Source organism: Amblyomma mixtum, chromosome 8 (assembly GCF_055824585.1).
Source record: "Amblyomma mixtum isolate Tamu chromosome 8, ASM5582458v1, whole genome shotgun sequence".
In the NCBI taxonomy this organism is placed as follows: Eukaryota; Metazoa; Arthropoda; class Arachnida; order Ixodida; family Ixodidae; genus Amblyomma; species Amblyomma mixtum.
Window position 1 is genome coordinate 53,456,247 of NC_143019.1, and position 20,058 is coordinate 53,476,304.

Sequence of the window (20,058 nt, forward strand, 5' to 3'; positions counted from 1 at the left end):
GAAGTCGCTTTAACGAGGGAACGTAGTATAGAAATTTCTCTGCTGCTCCGGTTCTTGGATGCTTTTCAAAAAGAAGAAAAGCGAAGCATTAATAGAGTGGCAGGGAAAATAACAGAATATTATCAAAGAACGTTTCTTTTTTCCCCCGTCGTGTGAGTGATGTGGAAAATTGCGACTCTGAAAAAATGTTCTCAGCAATTTTCCCGATGGGCCCCCACCAAGTAGCAAAAAATTCAATCACGCTGCCACAAAAGAATTCACCTACTTCGTTTCAAGTTTTTCAACAACTTACAGAAATGGTCAGTCGGTGGTATTTTCCTGCTCGAAACGAGAATGGTTTACTTTCGAGAAAAGCAGGAGGTGACGGCTAGATGTCTAAAAGGTATACTGTTCACTAATCTGCTGTCAACACCATTTCACAATCAAGAGAGCATGAACGAGGCGCCGATTTTTAATGCCAGAAGTTCATGGCCTGCTTGTTCTAGAAACGAAGTTTTAAGAAGAAACATGCGCAGGCATGAAAACCGAAAAGTCGAACTTTTAGGTAGCGGTAATCCCTCCCACAGAGATAGCAAAGCCACCGTTGAACTACAGATGAAAAACGAATGATTCCCAAAAGTTGCGTCTCTTTTGTAATGTACAGTTTGGCCTATGGGAGGGATCTTATATAGTGCGCAGGCTCTTTCTAGCAAAGAAGATTATGAAGGTGAAACACTGCAAGAACACGGGAGCGAGACGGTCATAGGAGCTCGGATTACAGGCTAGCCAATCAGGTGCAAGCAGGTTTTTGAAGGCTACAATCGGAAGAGTACAAAACAAACAGCTCTACAATAAGTTGCAAGCAGATTTTTGAAGGCTACAATCGGAAGAGTACAAAACAAACAGGGGCGCTATGCTGGAAGGCCCGAGTTTGCTGAAACTCGGAATCTTCCCGAGTTCTGGCGACGCCCTCAGATGAGTGAACTAATGGTAGCAAGACAAAATCCCACCCTCGTCACGCCTCCAGCCTCATTGGGTTATCTGGATATATTCCGTGCTTTATCATCACATCGGCGCCCCCTCATGGGCTTCTTGGGCGGTCTACAAAGAACGGGTCACGTGAGCCAACCGCCGGTGCACTTTTCATTTGTGTGTCGCTCCACCAAGTGCATTGCGTGTGCATTTAGACAAACGAGGTTTGTTGAATTTTATAATGCACTTAGTACACCTTTATAAGCATTTTATAGTGTGCAAGATTTGGATTTAAAGCGCTTTAGAGTGATTCATGCATTATTAAATTTTGCTTTGTACCGCGAGGGAACGCAGCCAACGCTACATCATGTGCAACTGTGAAGGCTACGGAAGTAGTCCGCAAAAAAATAAAAGGTGCATCACTCCGCGCTGTTTTGTGGCCGTGTGGTCTAACGCATCGCTCCGGAAAGTCGACAGGCAATGGGAGTGCGTGGGTTCAAATCCCGCACGGTTAAATTTTTTTTTCGCACATTTTTTTTTTCATCGCAAGTTCAATTTCGCGTGACTTGAATGAGAAAACTCGTTTTGTTCAGAATCGCTTGAATACTATGCCGTGTTCTGAAATGAACAGCATGCATCTGTTCATTTAATGCATACCGCATACACCATACACCATGCATACACCACCTCGATATGGCCTGTTTTCCCGTGTTAAGTGTTAAATTTTGAACATAGTGTTGATTCCCACCCTGACAGAAAATAGTACTGCCTCAAGAGTCAGCTTGGCTCGATTTCCCTGCTCTCCTATTAAAAGAGCAGAAGCTGCTCAGGCAGGATTTTCATGCAGCCAGGTAAAAATAGTTCCAAGCTGTGGGAGCGTCAAGTAAGAATGCAGAAAAAGTTCTACAACACTAGGAAAAAATATTTCGAAAGAGCAAACAATAAATGAGACACGACAATAAAAAATGCTCACCCCCAGTGTTTGCGAGAAATGGTTTATTCTGGAAACAGTCAGTGGCATGGATCACAGTGCATACAATTAAAGTACACGTGCAGTGGATGTACACCAACACACAATCAGTCAAGTGCTCCAAAACTGAAAAAAAAAAATGTGGAGCCATCAAACAACACTATTTGACAAAACGAAAACCTGACCAATGTACTAACATAGACGTGACTCGAAACAAATTCACCCTCAACTGAGCAAGAGCCAGCTTGAAATCATTCACACCTCCGAAAAATTAAGGACAAAACATACAGTACTGGCTACCTCAACACTGGCACTGCATAACATGTCAAAACGACCAGAGATTGACAGTAATGCAAGACAGCACCAAACCAGGAATTCCTTTTCAGGACATGAAGATCAGACACCCATACATACCATTCCCAACCCTCACACACAAAATGAGGCCAATGCCTAAGGGTTTGTGAGTGTTCGATCATTTTGGACAGCATAACTGAATAAATTTCTGTTCAGTTAGTCGAACGAATCAAACAGTATATGTTCAAAATTATTTTAAATGAATCCAATTTGCTTTCAAATTTTCAGATACTTTCCGAATAATTGACACAACGCTTCATTAAGCTCCACCGTATTTTTCTGCAAATAATCTTTCAAAAACAGCACACATTGACGACGTGTACCAGTATACCTATTCTAATTGGAAAAAGTACTATTTGCACTCCCTTACAAATTCTACTTTCTTACAGGCACTATTAACATGACCACCTACACTACAAGTTACTGCCCGATTCAATTTGATGCAACGAATTGCAATGATGCAATGATCTGATGGAAATGTAACAATTTCCTCGGTAGATTGATCAACACACACACCCACATGCACACATATTTCACATTGCCACCCACACATGCACAAAGGTGATCACAGCAAGCCGATGAGTCCTCTCTCTTTCCTCGGTAGCATGTGTATTACACATCAATTCGAAATCAGACAAGTTCCTCGATGCCACTCAAGTCTTCATCACTGGAATCGATGCTCGACTCATCAGAGGAGGAGTTGCATCAGTCAGAAATGCTGAAGACAACCGGTTCAATTTCAGCGTCAACAATCATATCGCGTTGCCATGCTTCAGCCTCAACTTGCTCCACATGAACACGACAGTTTTGCCAGTTTTCCTGGCTTACAGACGCCAGTGCTTCCGGCAGGAGCTTTTCCACTTCAGCCAAAGTGAAACATTTATTGCGACTTGCGGTTATGAATATTGCATAAGGATGCAATCTGCCAAGTTACACAAATGCTACCGTTTAAAAACTCATTAAAATGCATGCGTGAAATAGCTGGAAAAGTCCCTGCAGCTATTACGTGCGCAAACATGAGGTAAAACAAAAAAATATCTACACTGAGTGTAAAACTGCTCAGTTACTGATAAACGGAAGCGGTTTTTGAGGTTTAACGCCCCAAAGAAACTCAAGCGTTGAGGCATGCCATGGTGAAGGGCTGCTAATAACTTCAACCATATGGGGTTCCTTAACATCCACTGACACTGCACAGTGCACGGACCACTATCACTAATAAATGGGCGAACATTCCATTAACGGTGACATGCATGAAAGCATAAACAGAGTATTCTTACAACCATTGTGTTCAATATATAATGTGCCTTCCTCGTGAAATAGTTGGCCTTCGCCAAGTCAGGGCTGGACTTCGAAGGAGCCTTTACGCCAATGTAGGTCCTGTCGACGCATCCCACGACGTCTGTGATGCCGCCGCGCAGAAGGAAACGCTCCTTAACATACGCACGCTCGGCCGCAGTCGTGGGGAAAGCGAGCCACCGCTTCTGCACAGCCGCGTCGATAAGCGCGTCGGAGACGTCCCTCACGCAGCGGCTCACAGTGCTTTGGTGGCGTCCAATAAAGCGGTCTGCGCCGACGCTGCCCTGGAAGCTCCCGATCGCGAACAACCGGAGGGCGCAGAGGACTTGCTCTTCGACCGAAAGCGAATGAGGCCCGGTACGCACTATCCGCAGGCGTGGGTCGTCGCCTAACTCTTTACACAACCATCGTACCGATGTTTTGGAGAGGCGAAAATGTCGCTGAAATTCGTCCTCGGCCATGGCAGTAAACGGGTCCAGCCGGCCGTACTGACATTTGCCGTCAGAGGAAGCGATGAGCCAGGCTGCTGCTGCTGCCGCCATGACAGTCCCGAGATGAATTCGGGGCACTTCACCGTTCACGAGTTTAGCTCCGAGTTCACCTGTCAATCAAAACCATTGTACACGCCCCCGGCATGCCGTACATAAATTATAGGCGTACGCGCTATGGGTGGGCCACTCCCAACATCCCTGCCGGCTACAGGTATGCTGCGCTGCTGTGCTGATTGCTGACAGACATCGACGATGTTGACTATCGAAATATAACAGGCAAAACAGACGTCATCGCTGATTAATCTACGAAGGACACGCAACGTGGCGACAGCCGCCGATTTCTTCGCTCGCATACCAAGATTGCACAACACTATAGCCTGTTGCAACCACGTAAGACACAGCACAACGCTGACGGCGCGTCACACCTGCTTGCAAGGCGTCAAACACAGACCACGAACGACGAAATGGTGCTTGGAGCCCGTCCTACTCTAACAACATGGCATCACAGGTGTTTGGCTTGGCCGTGCTTTCATCGGTGATAAAGCTCAGCATCAATGTGTCAACCACATCCGGGATCGACAAACGGTCGCTGCTCTAGACCAAGTGCAATAAAGAGTTTGTAATTTACAGCACGCAAGCACTGCGTACTTCACAACCGTAACACCTTTCTCTGTTATAAGTCCGATTCCATTATTGCAAACAGTATCCCTCATCTGCCCGAACGATATTATTGCGATGTCACTGCGGTATACAACGGCGATCGACGTTAGTGACAAAACCAGTCCGCAAAACCTTGAAGTGCGCGCCTTAAACAAATACTATGCAGATACGCGCGCCACCACCTTCACAGCTTTTAGTCAGCGTCTGATGACATAGGATGAGTTGTGTCGCTGGGTAGCACGCTCTTCGCATCCGCAGTGCACTAAAGAGGCGTCACACACAACAGGCATACGCAATGAATCATTGAATACAGCCAAACAGCAACTTTTTTCCCACACCGCATCACAGCCGCTCGCACGGCCAATTTCTACCGCTGAGATTCGCCAAGAGCGTACTAAACGCAATGGTTGGCCAAAGCGGGGTGCGGCAGCGGCCTAAGCAGCGGAGAACTCCACCTGAGGTCACTGCAGAGAGCAGCAGTGACGCGGGGGGGGTGCAGTGCAGTTCAGTTTTTTGCTGTTGTGTATTATGCAAGCCAGAAGATGCATGACTGTTATATTTTGATATACGACACAATAAAATATATTATCGCAATGGCCGAAAAATAGGACAGATTTAGCGTGTAATAGTTGCTCAGTCTTTCCAGTCGAAGGCAGCGCTATCGGCGGCGTGTCAGCGCAGGAGCTCTCGTTTTCGGCACGGTGGGCTGCCGCTCTAATTCGTATGCAAGCCACGCTGCAAGCAATAGCCTCACTATCGCCACTAGCGGCAGAAAGTGTCAAATCTTTGTTAATTTCTAAAAGCTATGCTTTTCTACAACGCTTCATTGGATTCAGATTTTAAAATAAATTTGGAAATGTACAAAATGTTCATAATAATATCTGTTGCTTTTTAACGTATTCGAGAGAAGAGAAAGGGTTGATACAAGAGTGCCCCTAGTGCGCACTGTTCGTCTTCGTAAATGGAGAGACAGATAGAGCCTGAAAGAGAAGACACGCCTTTGACACGCCCGAAAAGGCGTGTCAAAAAGCTGGCGGCGAGTGTGCAGATAGATAGCAGAGAAGTCACGATTTCGCGATTGCTGACATGGCGCTGATAACTTCAGGTAGCGCTGCGGCCTGGTATTGCGCAGTGTATGGTGCTTGAAGTGTGTAACAGGCGCGCAGGGTGCGCTTGTATCGTCTTTACGAGGCTTTATCTCTACATTTTATTATCCGCTGCCTGCGCACGTTCCGCGCTATCTTCGTTCACTGACTGCCGTCATCGCAAACTCGGATGAAACTCGGGCGAGCGCCAAACTCGGGCCTTCCGGCATAGCGCCCCAGCTCTCCAATCAGGTGCAAACAGATTTTTGAAGGCTACAATCGGAAGAGTACAAAACAAACAGCTCTCCAATCAGGTGCAAGCAAATTTTTGAAGGCTTCAGTCGGAAGAGTACAAAACAGCTCTCCAATCAGGTGCAACCAGATTTTTGAAGGCTACAATCGGAAGAGTACAAAACAAACACCTCTCCAATCAGGTGCAAGCAGATTTTTGAAGGCTACAATCGGAAGAGTACAAAATAAACAGCTCTCCAATCAGGTGCAAGCAGATTTTTGAAGGCTACAATCGGAAGAGTACAAAACAAACACCTCTCCCATCAGGTGCAAGCAGTTTTTGAAGGCTCCAATCGGAAGAATACAAAACAAACAGCTCTCCAATCAGGTGCAAGCAGATTTTTGAACGCTACAATCAGAAGAGTACAAAACAAACACCTCTCCAATCATGTGCAAGCTGATTTTTGAAGGCTACAATCGGAAGAGTACAAAACAAACAGCTCTCCAATCAGGTGCAAGCAGATTTTTGAAGGCTACAATCGGAAGAGTACAAAACGAACACCTCTCAAATCAGGTGCAAGCAGATTTTTGAAGGCTATAATCGGAAGAGTAGAAAAACAGCTCTCCAATAAGGTGCAAGCAGATGTTTGAAGGCTACAATCGGAAGAGAACAAAACAAACACCTCTGAATATGCCACAAGGCTTGCCGGCTCTGCTGTGAAACATGAAATCTGCGACCGACAGCCTTACATCATCCCCAACTGTGGTTCAGGAGCAATTAAACGCCGTTCGAACTGCGCTCCACTCAGGTAAAAAAAAATTCCGGTTGCCTGGGGCTGCCCACAGACCTGTGCATAGGAGAGCATTCATACAACATGTCCTACAAAAAAAAATTAAGGGATTTAAAAGAAACTGAGCCAATCCTTACGCGTTTGCATCTACAGATTACAGTTCGAATCATCACCCGTCTCCACAGTGTAAGCACCTAAGACCTCTGGAAAACCTCCGACTGCATTTGCATTCATGAAAAGCAGGGCTGTTTATCTTCTGAACCCAACAGACGTTACAGCGCATGCTGGCGAGTCATATTCTTCAAAAGTTTTACAAGAGGCGCCCGTGTGCTGTGCGATGTCGGTGCACATTAAAGATCCCCAGGTGGTCGAAATTATTCCGGACTCCTCCACTACGGCACCTCTCTCTCTTCTTTCACTCCCTTCTTTATCCCTTCCCTTACGGCGCGGTTCAGGTGTCCGCCGAGATGGTTCAGGTGTCCGCCGAGATATGTGAGACAGATGCTGCGCTATTTCCTTTCCTCAAAACCAAATTTTTATTGCGAAAGCAATACTACGCTAGGTTTTGGGCCTTCAGCGTTGTTCCGGCGATAGTCACGTTTGACCTTTAGACGGCCTCCAGTTTGACGACGCGGGAGGCGCTCGCGTCCGTGACGTCATACCGAGGTGAAATCTGAGCTACCAAGTCTGTTCGTCGGCACGGTCCGAGCGGTAGCCACGGAGCGCCGCAGTTCCCCAGGCAGTAAGAGAGGGGACTGCGTTGATTTGGAGGAAAGCAAAGGCGCCTTACCACCTCAGTGGTTTAGTGGACACCTCAATAGCACTTTAAGCTAATTCCGGCGTTCCGTGCAGCACTCAGGCTTTCGCCTTTCACTATAGTCGCTAAAGTTGCTCGTAATTTGCTTTCATAACCTTCCGGGCTTAACCAAGCTATGCCTCTGCCAATTTTTTTTATATCTATTACACTGCTATGGTATCATGTTCCAAGAATTGATAAAAATGAAAAGATCAAGGTTATATGCGAAATTCACGTTAACTCTCTCACTAAGGACGCCCCGATAGTGGCGGCGCCCGCTAGACTCACCTGCCACTGTAGCCGCCGGGCCGAAAGTGGCGGTAATGGTCACGCCCTCCGGAGGTTGCACAGGGAAGGCAGTGGAGGGCTCCGCCGCATTGCGCACCACTTCCCGACGACGGTCAATCAGGGGTGTGTCGCCGAGAGCTGGTGGGAACTCTTGCATTTCACCCCAAGTCACGTGACCTCGTGCCGTGATCATAATCAGTCCACCGGACTGCGAACAAATTGCTTACTGCGGCAGGTGGCAGTTAACATGCCGCGAGGGGTTGCTTGAGAGGAGCAGCCTGGGTCTTCACAAGCTCAACCGATCGCAGGGACCTATGAATGTAAAGTACGGAATGGCCAGTTTCGTATATATGGGCGTGAACCATTAACGATATCCAGCTCCGCCTTAAGGGTATGGCGTGCTTACGTACTACGTTACGGGCGCCGTCGTGGATCGGAACCAGCGCCAGACCCCGCTTCGATATCCTAGATTATACCCTAGCCGCTGTGATGCGGAAGCACATAGCGTGCCGGTGGCCTTTCATCGTTCGGCGACTCTTCACGGGGCGAGGGTGCAGTTCAACAATGTATATGTTTTAATGCATTAAACTGTTCCCAAAAACATGCATCCTGTGCAACCCTAGGGTAGAAGAACAACCAGAACACTGGCTCTCCATCGGAGATATAAGAAGCCATAAGGTGCGGTCAACTTAAATGCGACTGAGTATTCAGTTCCCGACAGGTATCGTCTACGTAAATGCGACTGAGAATTCAGCTCCCGACAGAGCACTTGCAGTGGCAGGGATTACGGCAACACACGCCACAGACCTCTCAGCCTCCATGCTTTCACGTACATCCGCAATGGCTGCGGACATACAGTTTCTTACAATTACGTAGAGGGAAAGCTGGCGGCGCTGCACTTCAGCCACCATGGACGCCCAAAGCATCATCTGGCGGTGAGCTACTTGTTGCGGAACAGTCGTAGTTTTTCAGGAACACGAAGTGTCATTACTAAGGTTCTTTATTCCAAAAACGCTGTCCGTGTATGCGCAGACGACTTTCGCGCGAAGGCAGTGGGCAAAACCCATAGTAGTGAAAACGCCACGACACATGACGCCAATAAAAGGTTTCACTTTTCCGAAATGCTATTAAAAAGCCTCTTATAGTATTTAAGCAACAACACCTTTTTTTGAAAACATATTTACTTTTAAAATTGCGCCTGTTAATTACGAAATATTAGTTTTTATAGGGGTCGCCATGCAAACTCCCATAGACGTGCTGCCAGCTTTCCCTCTAGGTAATAGTAAGAAACTCTATGGCTGCGGAGACAGCCGTCGCTTTATCAGAGAGCCCTTTCAGTCTATGAAATTGCAGCTGAAGCAGGCATTTGAAATGCTGTTTTCTTATATGCAGATTTCTGCTTTCTTTTCTGCTACGCACAGGGTAATTAAGCAATTAATTAGTCACAGTGCGCGAATTTCAAACGGGACCAATTTTACTTTGGCTACTAACCATGCAACCGCAGACTGGCGCACGTTGCCTCGTTGCTCGTTTATGAACTCTTGAATTTTGATACGTGGATTGTTTGATATAGTCAAACATTAAAAAAGCTGATTTTGTTTACTGCTGCGATTGGCCAGCGGAGCACTCGTCGTGCGTCCAGTGTCCCGAAACATTTATGAAAAAATTATCTCTTCTTAGCCACGACTAGAGAACGGTCAGCGCGACGCATTTTGCACGGTAACTTGAAGTCTCGAGATTTGAAATTACTTTCTTTACAGTTCTGCACATACGGCAGCTGAGGAAAAACAGGCGTCGGCGTTGTCCGACGTTGTGGCTAAGGGTAGAAGAACAACCAGAACACTGGCTCTCCATCGGAGATATAAGAAGCCATAAGGTGCGGTCAATGTAAATGGGACTGAGTATTCAGTTCCCGACAGGTATCGTCTACGTAAATGCGACTGAGAATTCAGCGCGACAGCGCTTACGGTCCGAAGCGTCATCGCCATCCGCTGGGGGGTTAGCCCCAGCTAGAAGGGCTGGCGAGGATCGGACGGATCGTAAGGCAAGGCAGTCGTTTTTGCTTAGTGGGAGTGCGTGGTCAGGCTGGTGATGATGGTGATGACTTTAGCAGTAGGCTATAAGAACGCTCTGCACTGCCCTTGTTAAGCTCTAAAACTGTTCGCTATTTTGTTTCACCTGTTTCCTAGAATTAACCTGTAGCTGGACAACACAAGATTAAGAACAGATTGTCTGAGGCTGTATCACCCTGCATCTATACGGCGACGCAGTCTCCTTGCGCGCGTGCTACTGCTCGTGCGCAAGGAGACTGCGTCAGCTTAGCCCAAATAAAACACTCCCCTAATTAAGTCCCCTTTGTTTAGACCAGTCAACCCTGGTACTGCGCAGTTGTACACCTTACAACGCTAAATCTGTCATGCTGAGGCCGAATGTAGTTTCGGTAGTTGCACCCATGAAACAGGCGTGCTAGCTTTGGCAGCATTGCCTGCTATGCAAGGTAGGATGAGAGCTTTCTTGCACATCTTTCGCCCTCACTGTTAAACCTAGGATGCTTATGCGTGGGGACACGGTCCCTCCAATGGAACATCCTAAAAAGCATACCACAGCCAAGCCTGCTCGAAAGAGAAGCATATAGCAAGGCAAGGCAGTCATTTTTGCTTAGTCTGAGCCCTGATAACGGTCCTCGTACATTTGGATGTTCAGGATGTAGTTTCGACTTGCCAGCCAGTCTGAGTGATAAGTGAAAGAACAGGTCATGAGGGAGCACCCAGCGCACAGGTAACAGCGCTGGTGCCATTTCTCATCTCTCAATGGACAATCACGGCAGGAGCCAAGCCTGCTCGAAAGAGAAGCATATAGCCTGCAAGTCATTTTCCAGACCACAGCCAAGCCTGCTCGAAAGAGAAGCATACAGCCTGCAAGCCAGCTGTGCTGTGGGCTGTGCTGTTTCATTCACGATCGCTTTCTTATTCTGTGCTTTTTACACCGGAGCTAAAGTCATCACCATCATCACCAGCCTGACCACGCACTCCCACTTCCTCCCTTCCTCTACGGTGCGGTTCAGGTCAGTGACCCTTCACTGAACTTATCATGTTATAGCCACCTAGCAGTTTGTGCAAGGTTTTTGCCACGTCATCTCTTTCGTCCTTGGCTCGCTCGCTCTGGGCGTGTTAGGGCCACCTGTTTTTCTCCCTCTCAGCTCGCTCGCTTTGTGCCGTGCTCGGCCTCAGCACGACAGATTTAGCGTTGTAAGGTGTACAAGTGCGCAGTACAAGTGCGCAGTCCTCCTCCGCGCCGTCCGCACCCCACCACCCTCGCTCTAAATGGGACGGGGAAAAGGATGAGCCTTGCCGAGCGCACTTATGTTGCTGGAGTAGCGACACTCTGAACCAATCAATGACGACGGCAAGGCAGTCGTTTTTGCCTAGTCTGAGCCAGTGACCCTACTGAACATCAGAACAGGCTGCTGCGTTGACGTGGCAAAAACCTTGCACAAACTGCTAGGAGGCTATAACATGATAACAAGTTCAGTGACCCTATTGAAATTTGATACGTGGATTGTTTGATATAGGCAAACATTAAAAAGCTGATTTCGTTTACTGCTGCGATTGGCCAGCGGAGTACTCGTCGTGCGTCCAGTGTCCCGATGAAGCAGGCATTTGAAATGCCGTTTTCTTATATGCAGATTTCTGCTTTTTTTTTCTGCGGCGCACAGGGTAATTAAGCAAAAGTTTAGAGCCTGTGGTTAACTTGGAGCATCACTATTACGATCTGCTACTTGCGCCTCATTGGCTAGCCTATTCCGAGCTTCCATGACCGTCTCGTTCCCATGTCCTTGCCGTGTTTTACCCTCATATGATTCTTCGCATCTGGTTCCTGTTTCCGCCAGCCCCCCCTAACACCGGCCAAGCGAGGGAGGGGACACCAGGAAGGATAATAGCATGTCGGGCAGGATAACAGAATGTTGTGCAGAGGCCTTTTGTAATACTTTATGCCTTAGTGTACTTACTCTCTTTGCTTGTGCCGATTAAGCACTTATTACAGATCGTCTAAACAAGGCTTTCACTACAGCCTCAGCGCCCCCGCGGCACACCTTGGCAATTACTATACCAAAAAATGAAACGAAGGTGGGGAGCGATCCCCTTTGTGCGAATGCACAACAGATATTTCCAGCCAGTGGCATATCTCACCGTTGTCACATTCTCTTCGGCTCTCCTGTCCTTCTGCTGGCTGGAGCATCACTCGGCCAAAATTTGTTCTGGACTCTACAGTACAAGTAGAAAACTCATGTCACAGGGTTCGTAATCACGTTGAGTCGCCACGAGGTATCACACTGCTAGCCATTACAGATTCACCGGCAGATAATTTCATTGTCACTAAGAGACTGCCATCCACAATTTCGCTCAGGGAAGAAACGCACAGTTCTCTCTCAATATTCTTAATGAGATTACCTCCCCAAATAGGGACAATGAATTTATGTGGATGCCGGCAAACTCTGGCAACACTGGAAACGATGCCGCTCACCAAACAGCCCGAGGTGGGGACTGCAAAGGATAGCCTAATCTCATTTCACGATCCAATCCACTCCTTGGACTTAGGAAATTTCCGCTCCCGTACAAAAGCTCAATAAATAGCAGGAAATCACCTGGAGGAGAATCAAACTCCCTCCCGAACCCGGTAGTTTTCTTCCATAGGTTCCCAAACCAATTTTCTCCCCAATGCACCCTCTGCGATGAGAGAGCTCCCCTCAGCTTGTGCTCTGAGGATGCAAGCAGAACACCCCCCACCTTCAGAATTAGGAGAAATCCTGCTTCCAGACGACTGGGAGACCCTGCTGCGCAGCTTGAACCCGGACATATAAGATCGGGTCCTTAGGCACGCCTATGAGGCCATCATTAGGCTTTACCAGCTGGCCATCTAGTAGGGCTATAACTATACCGACTATAAGTAAGGCTTTCTTCTCTCCTTTCTCTTCCGTCTCGTAGAGCGTTACCAGTCTAGTCCTCTCGGCGAAAATCCGTGGCCTGTATGCCAGCACAGGCGATGATGCAATACTATGCTGCAAATCTACTTTAGCTGTATAGGTTAGATATTCGCTTTTACACTGGTCACCACATTCCCAGTGCAGTCTTTGAATTTCCTTTTGCCCTCGATTTGTCGTTCCGCCACTGCTTGAGCTTCTTCGGCCACTGCAGGCTTCTGCGGACGGAAGGGGGATTACTGAGGGTCATCCGGAGAAGGAATCTTCCGGCCCCTGAGGGCGCCCCCGATACACCCACGCATGCACGGACACCGCTGCTTTATGGCCGAAAGAGGACCGTTAACGCAGTAGCACAGAAAAATATATGATGGCACAAGCTCCCACTCTCATGCAGAGTTGCCCATTCACACCCAAAAATTCTGCACAAAAGCATTTAAGAACGGGAAAATGAGTTTTTGAGCGCAAGGTTTGCGTAGATAGTAAGTTTTCGCCATAACGACTTTACTCCCGTGTGTCTGCAGTCTCGCATTTTTTTGCTATTAACCGTTTCTGCTATCGTCAAAAGCGTTTCCCGACGGTTTTGTATTGCAGCCTGGTTTTGTATTGCAACGTGGTTTACTTGTGATGGTGACGTCTATGTGATTCCGACGTACAAATGTTTCTATATGAACCGATCCATAAGAAGGGGAGGTGGTGTTTCAATGTTAGTTTCGAATATTATGGAATCAGAAATGGTGCCTGAATTTTGTTGTATTACGCCCCATTACGAAGTCCTGGCAGTCAAGTCTGGCACAAGGATATTTTGTGTCTGCTATCGTCCACCGGGTAGCAGTTCTGCTGAGCTCTTTTTATTTCTTGATTCATTCCTAGAATTTGTTAACATGAACAAATATCAGTTAATTTTAGGTGGCGATTTTAACATTGACATGCTGGCCAACAATAACACAACAATCGAGTTCAATACTTTACTTAACGTCCACTCCTGTGAAAATGTCATCATGTCACCTACACGGATTACGACAGAATCAGAAACACTTTTAGATCTTTTCATAACAAACTCCAAAACAGAAAGCTTGAAGTCAGGCACCATTGCTTATGCTCTGAGTGATCACATACCAATATTCATATCTGTCAATCTTGCTCCGATTTCTCAACGACAACCCGACCAAATGTCATTTTATCGAGTTATAAATCATCACACGTTATGCGAGTTCAAGGAACGCTTATCTATTGTTAACTGGGAACATGTTTTTGAGGAAAGCGACCCTGATGAAGCATACGAAAAATTTTTAGAGATTGTTACTGACATTTATAATGCTTCCTTTCCACTTAAGAAATTCTCCCAGTCAAAGAAAAGTAAGAAACCATGGGTCGACAAAGACATGTTGCAGTTGATAAGAAAACGCGATAAACTTTACAGTGTGTTTTTACAAAGTAGATGTCCTGAAGCACTGAAAACATTCAAAAAATTTAGGAACTTCGTTACAAAGCAACTTCGCGTCGCTAAAAAGCAATATATTTATAACCGATTTAATTCAACTGGTAGACAATCTGAAAAAGTTTGGAAGGTTTTAAAATCTATCTTCAGTAATTCTTCCGAACTGACCACAAAAATTAATCATGGAGGCATCGAATTAAAAGGTTCTGATCTAGCAGATGCCTTTAATGACTACTTTCTTTCCTTTGCTGACACATCAAGCGGCGACGTAAATCTTTCCTATATGAGTGCCAGAAATAGTGAAACAATATTTTTAACACCGGTTACAGTAAATGAATTAATTACAGAATTTTTAGCGCTTAATAATTGTAAAGCTACAGATGCGTCAGGTTTTCAGATACAGCCCATAAAATTTACTATCGACATTCTTGCACCTTCCCTCGCCCATATCTTCAACCTATCCTTAGTTTCCGGTGTTTTTCCGCGTCTTATGCAAAGGGCAAAAGTCACAGTAGTGTATAAAAAAAGGAAACAAAAATGAAATGGGAAACTATCGCCCGATATCAATCTTACCTGTGTTTTCCAAAGGCCTCGAAAAAGTTATTCTTAAACGGCTATCCTCCTTCACTAAAGATGTAACATTATCACTACCGCTCAATATGGGTTTCGTAAAAATAGATCGACTGAGTTAGCTCTCCTTGCTCAGAAAGAATTCATACTAAAACATTTTGAATCCAAAAACATGGTACTTGGTTTATTTTTAGATTTTTCAAAGGCGTTTGACCTTGTTAATCACTCTGTGCTGCTTAAAAAATTAGACCACTACGGTATTAGAGGCATAGCCCATATGCTGATTTCCTCATACTTGCGACATAGATCTCAGTTTGTTAGTATTGCCGGTGAATGCTCCCAGTTGAAAGCGGTAGCTTCTGGCGTTCCGCAAGGGAGCATTTTGGGTCCGTTTCTTTTTGTTCTTTATATTAATGATATTGTTCGCATCGATAGCACTGCTAAGTACATAATTTATGCAGATGACACTAGTCTGTTTTTTTCGGGTACTTCAACGGCTGATCTCGCAAATCGAGCTAATAAAACCTTAAAAGAAATAAATACTTGGACTGCTGATAATCACTTAAGAATTAACGTTAGTAAAACTGCAGCCGTCATGTTCCACCCACGTCACAAACACTTTGAACTTCCTCTAATTGAATTAAACAATACCAGAATAGAATTTGTGCAGTCTGTGAAAACTCTGGGCGTTTACTTTGCAGCAGATATGTCGTGGAATGACCATATTAATTACGTCGTTCAGAAACTTTCCAGAACAGTTGGTATCATGCGCCGCCATTGCTTTAATTTTCCTACGTCAGTCAACATGTTACTTCATCACTCTTTGTTCTCTTCCATAGCCAGCTACGGATGTATGGTGTGGGCGACAACAACAGCTGAAAATATTAAACTCACTGTCTTACAAAAACGTATTATACGCATTGCATGTAAAGTGCCGTATTTCTTCCACACTGCGAGCCTTTTCCACCGACACAACGTTATTCCAATGAAATCCATGTATAACTATAGGCTGTGCTATAAATATAAACTCGCCATAATGAAAAATGATGACTTCTTACTTACACTTGCTAGGTTAGAGCAAAGCAGAACTGTGTATGATACCCGCGCAGCAGAGCCTTGGAATGTTAAGAAATGCCGTACAAACTATGGCAAACAAATGTTGCAGCATACCTTACCGACACTTCTGAACCAGTTGTACTGCCACAAGAATCTTGATGTCTCCAATATTTCTCTGAAAGAATTGCCCCAAATATTCGTGTAGTTCTTTTTTTTCTTGCTATTACCATTTTGAGTGCACCTGTCAGTTCTGCTGTCCTTTATTTTCTCCTCCCTGTGTTTGCCTTTATAGTCTCTTTGACCTAATATAGTTCTTTTTTCTTTTACAAGCAGAATGTACTGCTTACTGAAAGTACATGTGTCATTCTATGTACAGAACATACGAGTTTTTTCTTACAATTTGTTTGATGTCCTATTCCGCCGCCGTTAATGCTGCACTGTAAGAGGCAGCCAGGACCTCTCAAGCTGTCTATACAGCTTTTTCCCTGGCTGTCCTCGCAACACCTAGTTGCGGAAATAAACCTTCAAACCTTCAAACTGCTCGATGCCAGCGATGGAAACGCTTTAAAAGAAAGATTTTGCTACGTATTCGAAGAATGCATCCCGTATACCATGAATATTTCTATACCAGAGCCTTACAGTTTTCCGATGTTAAAATTTTCTGTCCAAGAATGTTCGACATGGAAGCGGCAAGGGCACACGCTAGCTGGATATCGAAGCGGCGGTTCCGAACTACGTACGGCGCACGTAAGGTAGGAGTGAGGGTACAGAGATGTTTGCGCGAAGGTCGAAAGGGCTCGAACGTTCTGTTAGGCGGCCGAGAACGCATTTCTGTTTTTTAGAGCGCAGCTCTTTGGCGTCCGTTCCTGGGTTTCGCGTCGTCGTCGGCGTCGGCCTCGTAACCAGCTCCGCCCCCAATGTCACGCTTTTCAATTGGTCGAAATGCTCGTGACGTCACAGTGCGCGAATTTCAAATGGGGCCAATTGTGCTTTGGCTAGTAACCATGCAACCAATCAAAGGGATCGTATAGTGATGCTGCAACTAAGTTGGACTGAGTTTAGTTAATTGCTTAATTAATCAATTAGCCTAATTAATATAGAGGAGAATGAAGAGGTCAGAAGAAAGGAAAATAAAAGACGCGCGCCGCAGCGACAACAGCGTCCGCGGAAGGAGACGCTGCTCAAAAAAAACAGATAAGTACGAAGCCGCGTTCCCTCCACCACCACGCACTTCCCTACTCAGTAAGACGTTGCTCGTTTCATATACGTTGTGTCGAACATCCTAGACAGTTCCGACAATTGACAGGTTAATGACAGAACACGATGGATAGAAATACAATAATATAAATATGAAATAGCCTAATTAACCTTTCTAGTTAGACAGCATAAATCAATAAAACCGAGAACGAAATTGGTCGAGTTGGGGAATCGAACCAGGGTCTCCGGAGTGCGATACGAGCACGCTAGCCACTCCGTAATGCCAGCTGAATGGTTTGGAATGAACAAAGGCGCGTCTAGCTAATACGGCGTCTTCGTTCACTCCCATCTTCCCCCTTTCCCTTACGGCGAGGTGCAGGTGTCCACCCAGATAAGCGAGAGAGATACATTTCCTTTCCTCAAAAAATAAATTTACCGTCCAGCAAGGCGTACAGCCGAATTGGCGATGTCGTTCTGTGGACTCCCTGGCAGCGTTGCAAGACGCTGTCGCGTTCCACTCTTACAGGCGAAGCTTAACATGTTAACCACACATCAGTAACACACGCAGACAGCCAATGGACGCGTCATTCGCTGGCAGCACTTGATTCATCATTCACAACCACATTCTTAACGTACGCTCCCTTGCCGCACATGCCAACGACGTACACCACGATCACATTCTGCGCCATTCCTCTGTACTTTGCTTTGCTGAAACCTGGATGCATCCCGAAGAGCCTCTCGAAATCATAGATTTCCTATACTGCTGTGGTGCTCGCAGAGACCACAACAGAGCGGCGGGAGTCGCTATCTACTTTGGCACAGGTCTCTCTGCAATACCAGTCGAAATGTTTGGCACGTCACATGAAGTTGGCTAACTGTGCGCCGCAAAGTTGCCCAACGGCTTGCTGGTAGTAGCTTCCTACTTCGCCCCTACCGCACTCACGAAAGACGTCGTGCACTTCCTGCAACTCGCATTAACCGTCCATCGATCCACACCGATGTTAGTAGTGGGGGACTTTAATGTTGACATAAAGACAAACAGCAATTTCCTAACACTTATGCGGGAGAACATCCCGTTCCTCTCGCTCGTAACGCGTCCCACGGCTGTGACAACCTCGCGAGGCACTTGTATAGATCTCGTCTTTGAGAATCAAGCATTGGTGTACCAAGTCGAACATATATCAGTCTATTTCTCCGACCACAAAGCTTCCTTCATGACTGTCGAGAACTGTTAGTGGAGTCTTTGTTAAAGGAATACGTGTGAAAAATAAAAAAAAATTCTGTGATAGCGCATACATGTGTTGCTCGATTTCTTTGCCTCAATCTATCGAAAAGGTGAAACAGCTTATTTGCTGCGCTCAAATTTCGCATTAGGAAGTAACGTAATCGTCGGTAATTTTTTTTCCCCAACTCCCGCAAAATTCCGCTCGCGACAGTACCTACTCAAATGGTCTGACTACATGTTTGGTTTGATGGAATAACGTCCCAAAGCGACTCGGACTATGAAAGCCTCTAAAGTAGAAGCCTCCGGATAGGAGGAGATCTAGCTCACCTTAGGAGAATACTCAGATGAAAATATGATCGATTTGCCCAGTTCGGCCAAATGCGAATTAGTTACGCTTGGCGTTCAGTTTAAAGGCGAAAGCCTTTAATGACTCATCATTCCGTCTGTAAGCCACACTACAGGTGTCAATCATCCCGATGACGTCATAAGTGATGTAATATGGCGTAACCAGAAATCACTGAATTCATTGTTGTATTGTAGTCGAAATCGTTATTTACTAATTAGCCATTAATTAGTATTATTACCTAGTCTTTAATCACGTATTAGTAATTAGGCATGGATTCGTTATAATTATTAAGCCATTGAATGATAATATTTAATTAGTAATTCGTAGTTGACTAGTATTCAGTAATTTGTAATTTAATAATCGGTTAGCAATTGGTAGTTGGATCATCGTAGCTATGGTGGCGCTCGCGTCGCTCCTTACTGCGCATGCGCTTGGTTCCTTGGTGGCGCCACCGTCGCGAGACGCTGACATTTCGGCCAACCGAGTCAGACGTCTCCTTTCATTCGCAAACAGCATTCAATCAACAACAGAAGCAGCCTAAGGGGCGCACAAAGGCTCTCGCCTCCCGCAATTTAGATCGTCAAAGTTCCCCACGAATTTTCACTTCTGTCTCAGTGTTCAGATCCAGCGTTCACGGATCGGAGTTGTTCGGATAGCGATAAGGCCTTAATGCCCGTATATGCGGAACTGGTCATTCTACTATAATCATAGATCCCTGGTAGTCTACCTACCTCTCCTGGCGCAGTGATGCAGCGGTCAAGCGATCCGCCACTGCTCTTCTATGGCAACTGCTGCCATCGGCGGGACTGGGGTTCTCTGGATTCGTAATTAAATTCAACCATACGCACACACACACACAGGAGAAGAAAGACGAGACAGAGCGCGGAGACGAGGATTCGGCTGAGATCCAGGATGCTCTTCTAGAGCAGCCTCTCATGATTAAGGGAGCGGCCGCCTCACGCGGTTGTCACGCTGCTCACCTGCCTGCCACAAAAACAGACTTCAGACAAACAGGCAGACGGACCGACAAACACACAACGGCTAAATTCTAGGTACGGCCACTATAAATGCTAGCGCACTATAAAACTCGGGCCTTACAATACCGGAACCACCCTTCACCGTTGGTGCTTTCGGGAGCAGCCCTCATCTTCCACATCGACACATAGTCAAAGCTGCCGCATGGCATAGTAGGGATGAGCAGGACGCATACTCACTGTCTCGACCTCCGGCAAAAAGAGACCATAGGCCAAGCTCTGCCAGATGCTTTCTTCTGCCAGTAATGCCAGTCCATAACCGCTGCAGGATCGACTGCATTGCGTTCATATCCCTCGC

The 20,058-nt window shown here is 46.2% G+C and overlaps 2 protein-coding genes across 18 annotated transcripts in view; both read right to left on the reverse strand.

Moving 5' to 3' along the window:
• The window catches only part of LOC149332453 (uncharacterized), a 200,834-nt gene that overhangs the window by 163,796 nt on the left and 16,980 nt on the right, over window positions 1-20,058 (reverse strand). The gene's annotated exons all lie outside the window — the stretch shown is intronic.
• The window catches only part of LOC149332456 (uncharacterized), a 160,344-nt gene that overhangs the window by 3,353 nt on the left and 136,933 nt on the right, over window positions 1-20,058 (reverse strand). For all 15 annotated transcript variants that reach the window (XM_089558016.1, XM_089558017.1, XM_089558008.1 and 12 more), the window contains one exon: window positions 7,914-8,121. In XM_089558016.1, the coding sequence (XP_089414142.1) occupies window positions 7,914-8,121 (208 nt within the window). The remainder of the gene's footprint in view (window positions 1-7,913; window positions 8,122-20,058) is intronic.